This window comes from Bidens hawaiensis, unplaced genomic scaffold (genome assembly GCF_021521415.1).
Source record: "Bidens hawaiensis isolate Kalapana, Puna unplaced genomic scaffold, B.hawaiensis_p1.1 tig00048102_1, whole genome shotgun sequence".
Classification (NCBI taxonomy): domain Eukaryota; kingdom Viridiplantae; phylum Streptophyta; class Magnoliopsida; order Asterales; family Asteraceae; genus Bidens; species Bidens hawaiensis.
Genome location: NW_027498597.1, coordinates 69700 through 89060, shown reverse-complemented (window position 1 = coordinate 89060; position 19361 = coordinate 69700). Strand labels below are relative to the sequence as shown.

The following is a 19361-nucleotide window of genomic DNA, read 5'->3' as shown; positions in this document are numbered from 1 at the left end:
CACCAGCATTCGTTGCTGACGTATTTTCTTACATTTTGCAGGTGAACAAGATTAGCGCTTGGATGTGTCGAAGTGCTATGTTTAAATCTGATGGCTCGGATCTTTTGTTAAAACTTTAATATATAATGGTGGTGGTTTTGTAAATGTAAAACAAGAAATCTTTTGAACTAGTTCGGGAATCTTTTATAATCCCGACTTTTGTATTGTAAATATTTATATATTAAATCCACAAGTTTTACAAGTATTCCGCTAATTGAATGCAACTCTGATTTATTTACACTTGTGGTACCAACTGTTGGTCGCACTCCTAGGCCTAAGATGGGGGTGTGACAAGTTGGTATCAGAGCTATCGATCTTAGCGAATTGGGTATCATAAAACAATACCCAATCTTCGATCCAAGTTTAGGAAATAATTGTTTATGTGTTTTAGGGATAAGATAGGTTGGTAACCTTTCTTTCCCACTCCACATTCTAAACCACCCATAAAATTAGATGTCATTCAAAGCTCATATAGAAGACTTTGTGCGCAAGGCAAAGGAGGTTGTTATCACCGAACCTTATCCCGAGGACAACATGAGTGATGGATACTATGAAGTATACTTTGACCAAGATGTGGAACATGACTTAACCAAACTCGTATACTACCCTGGAAGTAGACACTACCCGATAGACGTTCCCGAAGAGTCCACCAAAGCAAAGAATTGAGCCACCTAGGCACTCAAATTACCATCCACCAACAATACCAATGTACCAACCCTTTGAAGTACCGACTTACCACCCATCGGAGATCCCAACTTACCAACCATCAGAGATACCGCAATATTTCCCGACTGGATATGTACCGCCAACTCCACATCCGTCATATGCCTTCCTTTCCAATCTACCTATCAAGGAAGAACCGAAATCCCCATCCTCCGACTTGGATGCAATGCCACTCCGATCAACGACGATGGTATACCGGAAGCTCCACCATGAACAAAGTCAACTCTCAACCCAACAATGGTGAAGGAACATCCCTCAAACCAAGAATGAGAGTTATGATGTCCTAAAAACTTTTCAAATGCCCTCAATGGTGAATGAAACTGCACAACCCATGGAGGAAGATAAACCGGAAGAGGAGGAACCGGAAGAGGAGGATGAACCAGAAGAGGAGGAAGATCTTGAAGAAAAAGAGGACCCTGAGGAAGAATCTGAGGAAGAACCGGAAGAAGAGCATCCTGAAAATCCCAACGAGATGTCAAGCTCAATGGAAGGATCACTCACTTCCCAAGACCCAAGCTATGGTTCCGTTGATCCATATGTCCAATACCTTGAGAAACTCAAGAACCAAGCTTCGTCAAGCTTCCCACCATTTCAAGGAATGATTCCATCAATTGAAGAGCAAGCTGATGAAATTCGAGAGCAGAACCGAGCTGCCAAGACATACCTCTACCTGTCATCCGACATGACTTACGTTCCGTATCCTGAACCGAGGAATCACTGCGAAATGGTGACACTGGGTTACCGCGAACCACCTCCACAATATGGATACCCCAACGTAGTCCCGCAGTCATATGAAGAACATATGGACCGTGCTCTACGCGAAACTGACGATTGGAGGAAGAAGGTGGCTGAGGAAGGAAAGAAAAAGAAGAAGATAGGAGAAAAACTTCTTCATAAGTGTAACAAGCTGACAAAGGTGGTGAAAAAGTTCTTGAAGGATTAAGAGAGTGAAGAAGAGTACAATATGAAGATTGTATGTATAATATAATCCTATATGTTTTGTGTATATTGTGTAGTAAAGAAGGTAGAAACGTTCTTGAAATAAAGATAGGATAATCTATATATATATATATATATATATATATATCGTTGGAACGATATATATATATACGTATATGTATTGTGAAATAAGAATATATATAATATATGTATTAATGTGTAATAAAATATATGTTTAATATAAGAAAATTGTTAAATTTCAGTTAAAGACATAATTAAAAGAAATATGTATGAACAAAGTAATAACAATGAGAATGCTCGTAACGAGAAAGAGATAAAAGAAAAGGGAAAAGGCCCCGAGAAAGAACAAGAGGAAGAAATTCCCGAAAAGTACATGAATAAAATTCAAAAGATGATTAAAGAAGCGGTTAGGGAAGAATCTATGAATAGAACTCACTCTAGACAATCTAGAAATTCCCAATCTGTTAATCCTTCCAAATCCGTTAAATCCCGTGCGAAACCATCTTGTGTCGAGGAGAGTGTTCATGAGTCTAACGCCGATGGAGTTGTTAGGCGAGAGTTCAAGAAACTCAAGATTAGTGGGTGTTCGTTTAAGGACTTCAAGTACTATGGACCGAAGGAGTTCCATGGTGATAAAGGAGCCATTTCAACCGTGAGATGGCTTGAGGAAATGGAAACAATCGTGATAACAAGCAAGTGCTCCGATGAGGAGAAGATACAATATTTTGCCCTTATGTTCAAGGGAGAAGCGCTTGAGTGATGGAATGCTCTGTTGATGAGCAAAAGAAGAGATATGATGTATGGCTTAAGTTGGGAAGAGTTTAAAGCGTTGCTGATGGCAAAATTTTGTCCCATGCATGAAACCGACCAAATTCAAACAAAATTCCTCAATCTTAAGGTCGTAGGGACAAATCTCCGAGAGTACAATACCAAATTCCATGAGTACTGTCGCCTTGTTCCCCAGCTGGTTAACCCTGAGTCCAGCAAAGTCACACGATACATTTGGGGACTACCGCGGGAAATCCACGACATGATGAGGTCTCACTTACCTTAAACCACCGACTCCGAAATGGAGTTAGCTGGTTATTTGATGAGCGGAATGGTCCGCAACAAAGAAGAAGACAAGAAGGTGACAACAACGACTGCCCAAGGAAGAACGAGTGGAGGAAACAATCGATTCAAAGGAAAGGGCGCAAATCAAAACCGATTCAATTCCAACGTCACACAATTCAAGACTTGTAGGAGGTATCACAAGGGACGATGTAATATCGCTCCGCCTCCTAAAGTTTGTGGATCTTGCAATCGTACGGGTCATGATGCTGCTGACTGTTGGAAAAAAAAAGATGACTTGCTACAATTGCAAGGAGATGGGCCATTTGAGTTCGAGTGCCCAAAGAACAAACCCGCTGCTGGTGGTGCGGGTGGAAGTGGCAAAGATAAAAAGGAAACGCTCGAGTCTTCGTACTCGACACAAAGAAGGCCGCTGACATGCCGGAAATCATTACCGGTACGTTTCTAGTCAACGAAACCTATGCTAGAGTTTTGTTTGATTCAGGTGCCAATTTAAGTTTTATAGATTATAGTTTCTGTAGTCTATTAAACGAACCATTAACAAAATTAGATAAAACTCTAAGCGTCGAGACTGCTAGTGGCGAAATCGTTAAAATCTCCGAAGCTCTTGAAAATGGAAAAATATTTCTAGCTGGTTATGTTCTGCCTATCTGTTTGTTACCCATGAGTCTGGCTGGTTTTGATATTGTACTCGGTATGGATTGGTTATCTGATAACCATGCTCGTATCATTTGCAATAGCAAAACCATGAACTTCAAGCCCCCGATAAATGAATGTTTCGAATTGAAGGGGACAAAGACGCTGGCCAAGTTAGCATAATTTATATGATTCGGGCTAACAAATGTTTGAATCAAAGATGCCTCGCATTCATGGCCTACGTCACTGAAGAGTCCAAGCCAAAAGAAATCAAAGACGTTCCTATCGTTTCTGATTTTTCTGACGTCTTTCCTGATGAACTTCTCGGAATTCCTCCCGATCGTGAAGTAGAGTTTAGGATCGATCTCAATCCCGGTACAGCTCCGATCGCTAAAGCTCCGTATCGCTTAGCGCCAACCGAAATGAAGGAGTTAAAGAAACAACTCGACGAGCTGCATGAGAAAGGCTTCATTCGACCGAGTTCGTCACCTTGGGGAGCGCCAATTCTATTCGTTAAAAAGAAGTACGGATCAATGCGTATGTGTATCGATTATCGTGCGTTAAACAAAGTCACAATCAAAAATCGATATCCACTCCCTCGAATCGATGATCTTTTTGACCAACTTCAAGGTGCTAGCTTCTTTTCAAAAATCGATCTTCGTTCCGACGATCACCAACTCAAAGTCCAATCAGAGGATATTTCAAAGACCGTGTTTCGAACAAGGTACGGCCATTATGATTTCACCGTTATACCATTTGGACTTACTAATGCGCCGGCTGCGTTCATGGACATGATGAACCGTATTTGCAAGCCGTACTTGGATAAATTTGTTATCATATTCATCGACGACATACTTATTTATTCTAAGTCAAAGGCTGATCATGAAATCCATCTCTGAACATTGCTTGAAATTCTTAGAACCGAGAAGTTGTATGCTAAGTTCTCAAAATGCGAGTTCTGGTTGCACGAAGTACAATTTTTTGGTCACATCATCAATGTTAATGGTATTCAAGTGGACCCCGCTAAGATAGAAGCTATCTCTAAGTGGGAGGTCCCAAAGTCGCCAACCGAGATCCGAAGCTTCTTAGGTTTGGCCGGCTATTACCGTAGGTTCATCGAAAATTTTTCTCGTATCGCCGTTCCCCTAACTTCCTTAACTCGTAAGAATATCAAGTATGAATGGGGAACGAAGCAACAAGAGGCGTTCGATATACTCAAACAAAAACTCACCCAAACACCTACCTTGGCCTTGCCAGAAGGTACTGAGGATTTTGTTGTTTTTAGTGATGCGTCCCATTCTGGTTTGGGATGCGTACTAATGCAACGCAAGAAAGTAATCGCCTATGCCTCTCGTCAACTCAAAGTACACGAAAAGAACTACATGACTCATGATCTAGAGTTAGGCGCCATAATCTTTGCACTTAAGATATGGAGGCACTATCTCTATGGAGTAAGATTTACCGTGTACACTGATCATAAAAGCTTGAAACACATTTTCGATCAAAAAGATCTCAACATGCGCCAACGACGATGGATGGAAACGCTCAATGACTATGATTGCGAGATTGTTTACCATGAAGGCAAAGTCAACGTCGTGGCTGACGCCTTAAGTCGCAAAAAACATGAGAAACCCAAAAGAGTCTGAGCGTTACGTCTAGAACTCCAAATTGATCTCATCAAACAAATCAAATACTCTCAAACTCAAGCGATCAATGAAAACCAAATCTCTGACGAAAAACGTAATGGCACCATTGACTCGTTAGTCAATGGTGATGATGGTATCCTTAGACTCGGTAATAGGATTGGGTACCAATCGTTAGAGGCTTGCATGAGAAAATTTTGAACGAAGCTCACAAATCTAAATACATGATGCATCCCGGAAGTGACAAAATGTATCATAACCTCAAAGAAAACTATTGGTGGAATAGGATGAAAAGGGATGTCGCTTCGCATGTTGCGAAATGTTTAACTTTTTGAAAGTCAAGGCTGAACACCAAAAGCCTTCGGGATTGCTTCAGCAACCCGAACTTCCCGTATGGAAGTGGGAGTTAATAACTATGGATTTCATTACCAAACTCCCGAAGACGACTCGACAACACAATGCTATTTGGGTGATTGTGGACCGCTTACAAAATCTGCACACTTTATACCCATCAATGAGTCGTACTCAATGGATAGGCTAGTGCGTATTTATGTAAACAACATTGTTGCTTTGCATGGGGTACCGCTGTCTATAATCTCTGATCGAGACAGTCGTTTTATGTCTCATTTCTGGAAGAGCTTCCAACAAGCACTCGGCACAAAGCTAAATCTTAGCACTTCCTATCATCCGCAAACCGATGGGCAAAGCGAAAGGACTATTCAAACGTTGGAAGACATTCTTCGGTCTTGTGTGATCGACCTAGGTGGAAGTTGGGACGACCACTTGCCCCTAATGGAATTTTCGTACAATAATAGCTATCACACAAGTATTCAAACCGAACCATTTGAGGCGTTATATGGGCGAAAGTGTAGAACGCCCGTGTGTTGGTCTGAAACCGGAGACAATCAATTATCTAGACCCGAAATAGTCCAAGAAACCACCGACAAGATTCTCCAAATTCGAGAACGACTTAAGACGGCACGTGATCGCCAAAAGAGTTACGCCGATGTCCGTCGTAAGCCGTTAGAATGTTGGTGACAAAGTTCTATTGAAAGTCTCACCTTGGAAAGGCGTCGTTCACTTCGGTAAGAAAGGAAAACTTAGTCCTCGATTCGTTGGACCCTTCAAGGTACTTGAACGAATTGGTACTGTCGCATATCGTTTGCGACTACCCGAGGAAATGCAAGGAATACATGATGTGTTCCATGTCTAAAATCTGCGTAACTGTTTAACCAATGAATCTTTGGCTATGCCATTAAAAGACGTAGAAATAAACGAAAACTTAAAATTTGTAGAACGTCCAATTCAAATTGAAGATTTGAAAACAAATAAGTTAAAAAGAAGAACTTTGAAAATTGTGAAAGTAAAATGGGACTCGCGTAGAGGGCCTGAATATACATGGGAACTCGAATCAGAAATGAAAAAGAAATACCCCCACTTATTCTTGTAAAGCAATCTCGAGGACGAGATTTATTTCAAGGTGGGGAGGATGTAACATTACGGAAATTTTGAGCCAAAAATGACAAGTTTTCAAAGTCTAGGGATCAATTCTGCCAAATTCCAAAATCCAAGGTTGAAAATGAAAAATCTGATTTCCTGACCCATCGCGCAACGCGATGGGGTGTCTGACACACTATGACACGTGTGCCACGTGGCACACAGTGGCACTGTTTGCTGCCACGTGGCAACACTGCCGCCACGTGTCGCCACGTGGCGCAACGTCTGCCACGTGTCGCCACGTGGCAGACCTACTATATGACTAGGCAGGGCTACGTCGCGGTACGCGACGGGTGCCCAGGAGCCCATCGCGTACCGCGATAGGATCCAAAATTTGCCTATATATAGTAGGCTACGAGTTCAGTTCATCCACACCTCAATTCACACATACAACTCTCTCTCTAACATCTCTCTAGAATATCCCAATCATATAAACGATTCGCCTCGCTAAGCGTGCCCCGATCCCTCGTTTATGTACCAACGTTTCCTCGAAGTTCGTGCCACCCTCCACCCTCATACAACCAAGAGAGTGTTTGTTCTCGAAAGGTGTGTAGACGATTGTCGAAGATTGGTGTTGTCGTTAGCATACCAAAAATGATCAAGAAGTGAAGCTGCGTCGGAGTGTTGCTCGAGTTTCTAGGGTATCCACTACGCCACTAAGGTTAGGCGTAACGACAAATTAATATAGTGAAATATTATATTATAAGGCTTAAGTCTTAAGTCAAGGTTATACTCGATACCTCGATAAATGAGAAATAAATATAACAAAGAAAGAAACAAAGAAATGAAAACGAATATGCATAAATATATATATGTGTGTAAGTATATATATACATTCTTTGTTATAAAAATATTATTTAAGTAATAAGAGTATTATTAAATAATAAAATAAAAAGAATACGTTTCTTAGAGAAGAAGAAACGTCGGGTTTGAAATATAAACTAAAGGTTTATAATTACTTTTAAACTAAAGGCTTATGTAAAAGAAAATGAACTAAAGGTTCATCGAGGTTGAGATATAAAATAAGACTAATGGTCTTAAACCGGATCGTGTATCCGACTAACAAATGGTTATACTCGTACTATAGGTACGAGATAGCAAGGGAAAGACCCTCGGATGGTGTTGAAGCCGATCCCAAAGAGAAAAGGTGAATACGCCCCCAAACTTTTATAAACTTGTTTTCAAATGAGTCAAACATGTTATATGAAAATTGTTTACAAGGAACTATGTGTTCCTAAAACCGTTATAAATAAAAGTATAAACCTAGCCCTCAGGCTGTGGTATACGTATGTCTGGATCCTTACATAGATGGTACTACGCGGTGGGCAAACTGCACCACCCTTGGTTGTAGGATGCTCTCCTGCAGGGGGTACGACCGTTGTGTATATTTACGGGTACTTAACTAAGTCGAACGCTGCGGTGTTTGCTGAGGTGACCTAGAGTAGAGACTTGAATTTATTATGTGTTGATTTAACTTTGTTATTCCTAAGCCACGTTGGCCCGAGGCAGGCGTAGTCTCGAGGGGTAATAAAGTAAAAGAAAATATTTTGCGTCAGCGTGTTCACCAGCATTCGTTGCTGACGTATTTTCTTACATTTTGCAGGTGAACAAGATTAGCGCTTGGATGTGTCGAAGTGCTATGTTTAAATCTGATGGCTCGGATCTTTTGTTAAAACTTTAATATATAATGGTGGTGGTTTTGTAAATGTAAAACTAGAAATCTTTTGAACTAGTTCGGGAATCTTTTATAATCCCGACTTTTGTGTTGTAAATATTTATATATTAAATCCACAAGTTTTACAAGTCTTCCGCTAATTGAATGCAACTCTGATTTATTTACACTTGTGGTACCAACTGTTGGTCGCACTCCTAGGCCTAAGATGGGGTGTGACACGACGAATCCCTACATACCTCGTTTTACGTACAAGAAGTGTTGATCAAAGATTTCCTTGATAAACGTGCAAGCGTAGGAGTGTTGCCCGAAAATCTAGAAAATTATAAGCCAAACAAGGTAGGGGTTGTGCCCAAGTTTAATATTATTATAATATTTAAATAGGCTTAGATCCTAGTCGATGTATACTCAATACCTCGGAAATATAAACGAAGATAATATAAATAATAGATATTGATATAGAAATAATTCTTTGTTATTAATTAAAATATTATTTAAGATTCTTAAATAATAAGTAAAGAAATAAAATACGTTTCTTCGCGAAGAAGAAACGTAGTGTTTAGAAAATATGAATGATTGAACTAAAGGTTCGAACATAGTAAATAAAGAAAAGATATTTTGAACTGAAGGTTTGAAAAGGAAATATAATCGAAGTAAAGATTATACAAAATGGACTAAAGGTTTAAAGCTAGATTATTGATTTAGTAATAACAAATGGTTATACTCGTAATATATAGCAAGAAAGACAACTCGATCAGTGAAGTGATGCTGATCATTTTAAAAGGTAAATACGCCCCCAAACTTTTATAACTAGTTTAAGCGAGTCAATTAAATTGATTACATGAGATTACGTATCCTCTAAAATATTATGAGCAAAAGTAATCGCTGGCCCTCAGGCTGTCGTCTACGTTGTCTGGATCCTTTCATATATGGTAGACGGTGGGCACACCGCACCACACCTGGTTATGTCTCTGCCATGATGAGCCGGACCTAAGTTATGTCTGAGAGAGGGTAATCATGTGTATACTGATGGTAGCTAAGTAACCTCGAATGCTGCGGTGTTTGCTGAGTGGTTTCGAGTTGACCCTAAGTTTGTAATTGTGATTTAATTTTTAACTTGATTATTCTTAAGCCACGATGGGCCGAGACCTAAGTTATGTCTCGAGGGTTAATTATGTAAATAAAATATTTTATGCGTTAGCTTAATCACCAGCATGTGTTGCTGACGTATTTTTAAATTGTTTTACAGGTAACGAAAATTAGGCGCTTGGGGAAACAAAGTGATCACTAGGCAATCTGATGGCTCATATCATTTTGTTAAATATTAAATATGAATAGGTGTTTTCTGTAAAACAATGAATCTTTTGTAAATTTTAACGAGTATTTTATTATCCCGTTTTTTGATATGTAAATATTAATATTTTAATCAACGCCAACATTTCCGCAATTAAACCGTAACTCTGATTTATTTAAAAAAATGGTACCAACTGTGAATCACACGCCTAGGCCTAAGATGAGGTGTGACACCTTTAAACTTGATGCATATAATACCAAGCCATAACATAAAACACAAACTGAAAATTATGAAAAACTTAAAGAAATCCCCGACCCATGTGTTAATTTGACCCGAAACTAACCCGCTTTCAATCAGACTAATTTCAAAAGCACAAACTTCGTACTAGGCTTATGTCGTTTCAGAATTTAGACACGCATCTAAAAACGATGGAGCATCATGGATAGAGGGGTAGGGTTCAAAGGAAGATCTTGCTAAAGGATGACGCTCAATACGTTTTTGCGTCTAATTACTACATCACCAACATTCCAGAGGGTTGGAACAACAAGGGTATTTGGAATAGGCTGCAGGTTTTGGGTCAGATTGCCGATGTTTACTTGGCAAGCAAAAGAAATATGATGGGAGGCATTTTTTGTTTTGCCAGGTTCATTAACGTTTCGGATCCGGGGGAACTTGAGAGAAGGCTTAATGAGGTTCGTCTTGGGGACTGAGGTGAGAAGTGGCGCTCCAGAACAGGTAAATTACCGGCAATGCAATGGAAGATCCTACGTTGATTTTGCTAAAGGAGTGGTTAGCAGCCAATCAGAACAAGAAACGGTTGCAATGACTGTGGAAAAGATTATCATTCCCGATGCCATCTCCCCAAGACCGAAAGATGGTTAAACAGATGTGTGGTGGCTGAGGTAAAGACAGTGGACACACTTTCGAACATTTTTTCGTTGTTAAAAATGGATGGTTTATTCAATTGCCGAACAAAATACATTGGAGGGTTGAATGTTTTGGTGCAATTTCAGACAAAAGAAGAAGGAGAGAACTTTCTTCTGAATTACGCAGATTGTTGGGCAAAATGGTTTGCATGGGCTAGGTGGTGGGACGATTCTTTCGTACAAAAGTATAGAATTGCCTGGATTAAAATTTTCGGGGTTCCGGTTCAGTTTGGCGATGAAACTCTTTTCAGTTGTGTTTTGGAGAGAGTGGGGAGAACACTTTGGCCGTATGACTGTTCGGATGACGACATGAATATTTCATATGGAAGAGCATGTGTCTTGGTTAATCACTTCAGTTTCATTAACCATAATTTCGAAGTTTCATGGAAAGGATCGTGTTTCTCGGTTTAGATTACGGAAGAACAAGAAGAATGGACACCGATTTTCAAGGATGAGATTCTGACTCAGGTACGGACAATTTGGATGATGAAAATTTGGCGATCTCTGATGACGAGGATGATGAAGACGCGGTCTCTGATACTGTTTTTGAGGAAGCAGTGAAGTCGCCGGAAATGTTGATGGATCACGCGCCGGTAGGATCAATAGGGGTTGAGGTTGGGGAGGAGAACGAGGAGATTTTGAGTAGTCCTGACGGTAGTGGCGGCGGTTCGGTTGCGTGCTCCTCAGTTGTGGGGAATCTTGGAAAGACAAACCTTAAAGATGATGTTGCCAGAGTAGTGATGGGGGATGGCTTTGTCAATGGCTCACTAGATGATGGGCCAATGGATTATGCCATTGGTTCTATAAATGATCCAGTGATTGCAAGTGGGATTATCATAGATTCTAGTAGGGCCTAATAATGGGAATAAGCCTGTTGGACCATTCACAGGTGAGATGTTTATGCCAGATCTTAACAAATCGCCGACACTTTCTAAGAACAGGTCTGATCAGGGGAAGTCACTGTCAAAGAAGTTTGGTTCGCATAGGAATAGTGGAACGATACCTGCGTCCACAATGAGGGGGAGACATGTCTTGAGGGATTCTTTAATTAGAAGGGTTCGATCAGTTTCTGGTTGTTCTAGAAGTGCTTCATCTGTGAATGGCTCCTTGGATTCGACTGGGGTGGAAGTCATGAGCACAATGAAGGTGGGAAATTTGGTTGGTTTAGGAATGGCGGGTAATGAGGAGGCTGTTCGAGCCTCTATTGTTGGAGATGGTGTGAGAGGGTGTTTTCCATGAATTTTATGACTTTGAATTGCAGAGGGGCTGGGGCGAGAGGGGTGGAAAAATTGGATTGGATCCGTAATCTTAGGAGGAACAATAATGTTCAATTGTTATGCGGGCAAGAGTCCCAGCTGTTCAACCCGCTGGTTATTCCTTTTAGCTCTTTGTGGGGTAACTCCCATTTCGTCTCTGAGGCGGTTGGGGCTTGTGGCAGATCTGGAGGCTTGTTTTGTTTGTGGGATCCCGCTTCTTTAAATTGCATGCAGGTGGAAAAGGATACAAATTTTATACTAATTTCTGGTATGAGGGTGGGGCTAGATGCTCGCATAAACTTTGTAAATGTGTACGGTTCAAGATCTTCGGTTGAGAGGAAGGTGTTGTGGTCTAAGCGTCGTTCATTGAAATCTGCACATTCGGGCTGCACATTCGGGGTGGTAGATTTTTCTTGGTGACTTTAACGAGACTAGTGTGAAGGAAGATAGATTGCCTGTGTCGGGTTGTGATTCGGACATAGCTGAATTTAACAATTTCATTTTGGCAGCGGGGTTATCCAAGTATCACATGGGCGGTCGGAGGTTTACCTGGATGAATGATGACGGGTGTCACTTGAGTAAAATTGATCGGATCCTTGTGTGCGAGAACTTTCTTGCCAAGTGGCCGACGGGCTCGGTCACTGCGTTACCAAGGGACTTCTCAGACCACTGCCCGTTACTTTTCTCAACTAAAGAGCAAAGGTATGGCCCGATTCCGTTTAAGTTTTTTAATTCTTGGTTGTCTCACTACAGTTTGGAGAATATTGTAGTACGTCCGTGGTCTAGCGGTAGACCATCTGGTTCTAAAGAGCTCAATTTGATGAGAAAGCTTAAGTCTCTTAAATGGGATATAAAGGGTCAAGGATGTTGAGGAAGAGGAATTGACTATGTTAAAAGGTATCGTTGGTAATTTAGAGATACGCGCTGAAAACCTGGGATTCTCTAATGAAGAGAGGGCTTTTAGGGCTGAGTCTAAAAAGAAAATATCTGAAATAAATTTGAGAAAGAACTTAGATCTTCGTCAGAAGGCCAATGTTAGATGGGACATGGGAGGGTGACGAGAATAGCAGATTCTTTCATGGTTTTATTAATGGAAGTATTAAAAGATCTACGATTTTTGGTATCTCTATTAATGGTAACTGGGAAAGCGAGCCGGATTTGGTTAAAGAAGGTATTTTCTCCTTTGCTAATAAATTTGATGAGCAGGTACATGCGAGACCGAGGCTGTGCAACAACAATTTTATTATATTATCGGTTGAGGAAAGCCTTTGGCTTGAAAGGCCTTTTTCCATGGAAGAGGTGAAAGATGCAGTTTGGGCTTGCGGTAATGATAAATCTCCGGGCCCTGATGGGTTTACATTCAAATTTATTAGACATTTCTGGGAGGTTATGGGAAAAGATTTTTTTGATTTTGTGAAAGAGTTTGAAAGGATTGGTTTCTTAGAAAACGGGTGTAATTCCTCTTTCATCTCCCTTATCCCGAAGAAAAAGGATCCCATTGCTATAAGTGATTATCGTCCAATTAATTTGATTGGATGTATGTCTAAAGTAATTTCCAAGTTGCTAGCAATTCGTATTCGTAAAGTGATCCATTTGATTTTCGGGGGGGGGGGGGGGGGGGGGGGACAATCTGCTTATGTCAAAGGTAGAAATATCCTTGACGGTCATCTAATTGTTAATGAGCTAATTTCATGGACAAAAAAATGTCACAAAAATGTTTATTGTTTAAAGTTGACTTTGACAAAGTGTTTGACTCTATAAACTGGGAGTACCTCGACTCTATTTTGGAGCAACAAGGGTTCGGGTACAAATGGAGGTCTTGGATCAAATCGAGTCTATCTTCGGGAAAGGCATCGGTGTTAATTAACGGGTCGCCGACTTCAGAATTCGTTTTTAAGAGGGGTAAAACAAGGAGATCCTCTAGCCCCTTTTCTTTTTATCATAGCTATGGAAGGTTTAAATGTGGTGATGAAATCGGCGGTAGAGGCGAATTTATTTAAAGGGATTCGTTTGCCTAACAATGGCCCGGTAATTTCACATGTGATGTATGCGGATAATGTGATGTTCTTAGGTGATTGGAATGTTAGAGACACGATTAATTTAGCTCGGTTATTAAGATGTTTCCATTTATCTTCAGGACTTAAGGTTAATTTTGGAAAAAGCAAAGTATTTAGGGTTGGAGTTACAGACCATGAGGTAGGGTCTATGGCCGAAATCATTCATTGTGGGTCGACTTCGTTGCCGGTCACGTTTCTTGGTCTGCCAATCGGGGCTAACATGGGTTTATCTAGGCACTGGGATCCAATTATTGAAAAGGTTAATTTGCTGGAAGGCTAGCACTCTCTCATTTGGGGGCAGACTTACATTAGTTAAAGCTATTCTTGGAAGTTTACCATTATACTCACTTTCTTTATTTTGGGCTCCTACAAAGGTGATTGATAGCCTGGAAAAGATCAGAAGGAATTTTCTATGGGGAGGAACAGGGATAAACAAGAAGATAAAGTGGGTTGCCTGGGCTGAAGTTTTAAAGCCAAAGCTTTTTGGGAGTTTGGGTGCGGGCGACCTAAACGTCATGAATTTGGCTTTGCTTGCTAAATGGTGGTGGAGATGGCGTATAGAAAAGGAGTCGTTATGGGTGAGATGTTTAAATGCTATTCACCTGACTAGACTACATGAGGATGGTAAGATGGAAAGGCTATCCTTATGTAGCACTTGGCAAAAAATTTATAAAATCGGCAGATGTTTTTCCTCTTTTGGAGTGAATTTGAAAAGTTTGTTTGTTAAAGAGGTGGGTGATGGCAGAAGCACTAGATTCTGGTTTGATATTTGGTTGTGCAGGTTCGCATTGAAAGACTTGTTCCCAGATTTATATGCGTTGGAACTTCATAAAGGTTGTTTGGTGAGTGATAGTGTTGACGGTCGGTGCGGAGTTGGTTGATACTGTTTGGAACTGGTCAAGATCCAGATTGTCTGCTGAAATTCCCTCGGATATTGCTGATCTGAAGCTAATGGTGGTGTCGTATGAGTTCCATACTGGAAAAGCGAACACGTGGAGATGGATTGGGGACAGTTCTGGTATGTTTTCGGTTCAACGTTTGAGAGGGTTTTTGGCGGAAGCTTTATATGGGGTTGGTGAGGTTCCGAACCACTTTTGGGATAGGTGGATGCCGATTAATTAAAGTTAACTGTTTTATTTGGAGGCTTATGAAATATAGAATTCCAGTTGCGGTTAATCTAATTTCTAGAGGTATGGTTTCGGTTCCTCCCGAATGCCACACGTGTGTCTCGGTGTACGAATCGATGGATCACGTATTTTTGGAATGTAAAAGAGCGAAGGAGGTCTGGAGAGCGGTATCGTTATGGTGCGGGTGGGACATCACGGGCTTTGAGTCAATTGATCAGCTTGTTGATGTGGTAAGTCAACCGAGCTTAAGATCAGAAAGGAGGCTTTTGAAGGCTATCATTTTCGCTTCGATTTGGTTCATATGGAAGCAAAGAAACGAGGGTAGATTTAAACAGAGATGCTTGTCAACGGACTTAGTAGTGGAAAATATTAGGTCTGATCTCTTCGGTTGGATTAAACATCGATCTTCGCTCAAGGAGTTTGCTTGGTTAGATTGGATAAATCTCCTTTATCTATTGTTTTGAGATACTGATGTTTTAAGCTAAAGTAGCATGTATTCTGGTTTGTTTATTGCTCTCCATCTTCCTGCTGGAGTTCCTTTCATTTCTAATATAATTGATGTTGTTCAAAAAAAAATCTAAAACCAATATATTGTATTTAATATCACAATTTAAGATAATTATTTTATAAAACAAATCACAACCCTAATGCCAAATGTGACTCCATTTTTTCTATTTTTTTTGGATCATCTATGAATGGGTAATATTTATTTATTTGTTATTATTATTATTATTGATATTTTATAGTTTAAAATTTATGCCCTTTATTTAATTACGTAATTTCAATAATTACATAACACGGTATAATTAAATACTGAGTTATTTCATTTCAGGAAAGGGAGTCATAATTTAATACCATGAGATACCACTTTTGTGGAAAAAATGGTTCAGTTTATAATTATTTGTGTGCAAACAAGTAATTAATTTAACTTTTCTACAAAAATAAAAATTTTATCTTTGTAAATTGACTTTTTTGAAGTGTCATTTTGCTGACTTTGTTTTTATCTGCGATAATAACGTGTTTAAAAATTGAGAATGCTTACCCCATCACTACTAGAAAAATGAACTTTAACGACGCGCGTTGCGTGTCATTAAAGGGGTAGATGACACGTATATGATTATCAAGGAAGTCCTTGTCAAGAAAAGTTCATGACACGTATTTGTGTGTCATTTTTTATGACATGCTTATGACATGCATTTGTGTGTCATGGTTTTAGGTTTAAAAAAATATATTATCTATAGAATTATTAAATTCCCTATCAAATCGCAATTCTCATAACACACACAAAAATATTCATATATATAGAAAAATAATGCATTTCATACAATATTTAATAAAATACTAATATTTCGTACAACATTCAAAGTTAACAGTATCAATACATAGTTTTAACCAAAAAAAAACGGTGCACAAAAGTCGACCAATCTTCTCAAATTTTCTTCAATCCTGGTATTCTTCACTTTCATACTCCTTTTGTTCTAATAAGTTCATTTTCCAGAATAAGAAATGCACACCTGAAAGCAATGAGCTTCATTGAAAAATTTGAGATAAGAACCTAAAGACTTAAACAAGAGAATTTAACAATCATATGCTCAAACAACGAGGGGAATATTTTGTTTCTACAAATATCATAGCTGACACATGTTGATAATCAAATATGCAGTTGTCTTTGATTTGTGACAGAGTAAACAAAGTGCACGAAAAGACATGACATTTAAATTACCTGCAATGGTGTTGAATATAGTTGACTTGGTAGGTCGTTCAGGTATCATAATATGAATTGGAATCCAGAATGCTGGATTTGCATGCGAACTGCATAGAAAAGAGAATAATCAAAGAATGAAAGGTAATGACTAAAAAAGAAATATACTAATATTGAAGCTTAGCATCTAATTCAGATGCATATATCTTAAGTGTGTTCGTTTATTAACAAGTGCACGCCATCATAAATTGAACACTAAATGATTAGATTTCATAACTTTAATGATACGCAAAGACCTCTACAAAAATGTCCCCAACACTAAAGATCTAGTTTCCAAAACAGAAATATGCTAAGAATAATTTCTCAACAGTAAATATTTTATTTGTTAAAAGTTAAATATTCTTACTTTATGAATCTGTTGTAAGTAGAAGGCATTCTTTGGCGCTTTACCTATTGAAATTGCAAATACAAAATCAACGGGCAGTCTTGGTCCTATTGAAATTCAAAATGCCAGCGAAAGTCAAGATCCAAATATAAATGATACGGATAAAACATTTATAGCTGGAGTGGTGGGATAAAGCGATAAAGTAAACAGAGTTTGACCTGCTATCAATAAAATAAAACCTTAATAAACCTGTTTCTATACAACTGGGTTGAGATTGCCACTCCTTGAAATAAATACAAATAGGAAAAAGGACAAAAATACTTATAATTAGTCACGCATATTTGAGGTTTCACATAAGTGTGAAATATCATATTTTCTTATTTGTCAACAAAACAAACACGAGCTAATAGGTCAAGGGATCCATCACTACCACACCCAACCATTTGGCAATCAATGGCAACTGCTTTTAAGAGATTTGTGTAGGGGCATGATGTGGTGTAAAACCCACATGTTTTCCTAATAATTTTATGTTAATTTGTGCTTAAACGTTAACGAATATCAATAGTTATTTCGTAAAATTTACACTTTTGGGTATGTGATAGGTCCCATGTTGAAGAGAGCGAGAAAAAGAGTTAAATGGAGAAAGAATCAGCTAAAACGGAGCTCGGATAAAGCCGGTACGCGCGTACGAAGATAAACGAGCCGGAAGTCGAAATACGTCAGAAAATGGCATGGCCGCGCTACGCGACCAGGTCATACCTATCAAGCAGCATGTGGTGGATTCCAACATGTCCCAAGGCTGCCAAGAATGTTGAGAAATCATAAAAACATCTATTTTGTCTTCTAGTGGGCCTTGTGGGCTTGTTTTAACCTGTTTTATATTAGGAAGGGGTGTTTAATGATATATTTAAAAGCCCTAAACCCTATGAACGAAAAAAACATCATATTTCCAGCCATAACATCTGCAAAAGAAGAAAAACCAAGGAGGACGAGCTTACGGTTTTATCTTTTATCCTTTGGTTGTCGGTTTTGACTATTTTAACGATTTTAAGTTCGTTTTTGGTTTTTAAGCATTCAAACCTTTTGTAATCAGATTTATATGAACATGTTCATCACTTTTATATATATTTGCTATTGTTCATTGATTATGATTGGCTAGCTTGGTTAGAATCACCTAGGTTTGATGTTTAACGGTTGATTTATCAGTTTTCGGGTGCTAATTTCGTGTTTGATTGTTTATTTATTGTAAAGTTCATAATTTTTTATATTATACCATGAACCTTGCTGCCATTATATGTATTTTAGGTTGCATGAGCCCCGAGTAGTTGATTATTGCATGAATTTGTTTCGGGTAGTCTAATTGCTAGTTCGGTTAATACTGAGTGTGTTGATTGATTGTGGTAGACGCGTGCCATTAGGGTTTATGTTTCTTGAATCATTTAGGTCAATAGGATCATCCTCTTTGAGTTGGACCAAAACCTTAGGGTTTAGCTTATCTCTCTCCTTTAGTTGATTTAGTTACCCGTAGCGAGATCACGTGCGGTTTTCTAGCTATCGACTAGGTTAGTTTGTAAGTTGAGTTATTTTATCCTTATTATTGAATTACCCCTCTCTTCCTAGGTTTGTAATTAGCTCGAGCCTTAGTGAGGATTGTGATTTTGATACGGACCAAGTAATAAATCATTAGGGTACGTAAATAAACAACCGTAAATTAAAAGCTAAATAGACATTGTTAGGGTTTTCTGGTAAAACTGATCGTAGGGACCCAGTTGCCTTGATTCTATCTATCTTAGTTCATCTTTAAAAGCCGGTTTCAAACACTTGTTAGCACCTGAGCCATCCTATACCCGTTAAGTAATCCTACCTAGGTGATTCGTTTTCTTATTATCGTTAGTTCCGTTAAGTTTCACAGTTAGTTAAGTTAGTTTTAAATAATTAAGATAAATAAATATATTATTTAGGCAAGACTTAGATTAGGGTTAATTATCTAAGCCGTTCTCACGTGTCTTTGTGTTCGACATCCGGACTTCCATTGGACTATGCTGCTACGCGACCGGTACACTTGCCGTTTGTGTGAAGTTTAGTTAGGATTGTTTGGTTTTATAAATTTAAGACTTAGTGTTGAATTGCGAGAATTAGTTATTAATATTTATATATAGCTTTTCGCACATCAAGTTTTTGGCGCCGTTGCCGGGGACACGGTTTGAGGCGATTGGAGAACGACCCGAGTTGAGGACTTGCTTTTTATAGTTTTGTAGATATATTTAGATTAATATAGTTTATATTAGTTTTCTTTTAAATAGCTAATTTTAATTTTAATTAATTTTTGTTTACTACTATCTGGTGCCCGTGATCCGTTTCGGTTTAAGTGTG

General features: G+C 39.0%; 2 protein-coding genes and 1 long non-coding RNA gene across 3 annotated transcripts; 2 read left to right on the top strand and 1 right to left on the bottom strand.

Annotated features, from left to right (window-relative positions):
- Window positions 1-11705: 11705 nt before the first annotated feature.
- Window positions 11706-12588, top strand: LOC143597315 (uncharacterized). The gene is made up of 3 exons (XM_077075847.1): window positions 11706-12059; window positions 12124-12419; window positions 12471-12588. Exons 1-3 carry the CDS (start codon window positions 11706-11708, stop codon window positions 12586-12588), a joined length of 768 nt encoding a protein of 255 aa, XP_076931962.1.
- Window positions 12589-12749: 161 nt separating this feature from the next.
- LOC143597314 (uncharacterized) lies at window positions 12750-15748 on the top strand. The gene is made up of 7 exons (XM_077075846.1): window positions 12750-13254; window positions 13789-14033; window positions 14149-14352; window positions 14504-14555; window positions 14628-14877; window positions 14933-15131; window positions 15734-15748. The coding sequence occupies exons 1-7, from the start codon at window positions 12750-12752 to the stop codon at window positions 15746-15748; spliced, it is 1470 nt and encodes a 489-aa protein (XP_076931961.1).
- A 561-nt stretch (window positions 15749-16309) lies between these two features.
- On the bottom strand, window positions 16310-17132 carry LOC143597316 (uncharacterized). Its single transcript, XR_013146875.1, has 3 exons — window positions 17010-17132; window positions 16625-16696; window positions 16310-16415 (listed from the first exon to the last, which is right to left on the bottom strand). It is a non-coding gene; the product is annotated as an uncharacterized LOC143597316 (long non-coding RNA).
- Between the last annotated feature and the right edge of the window lie 2229 nt (window positions 17133-19361).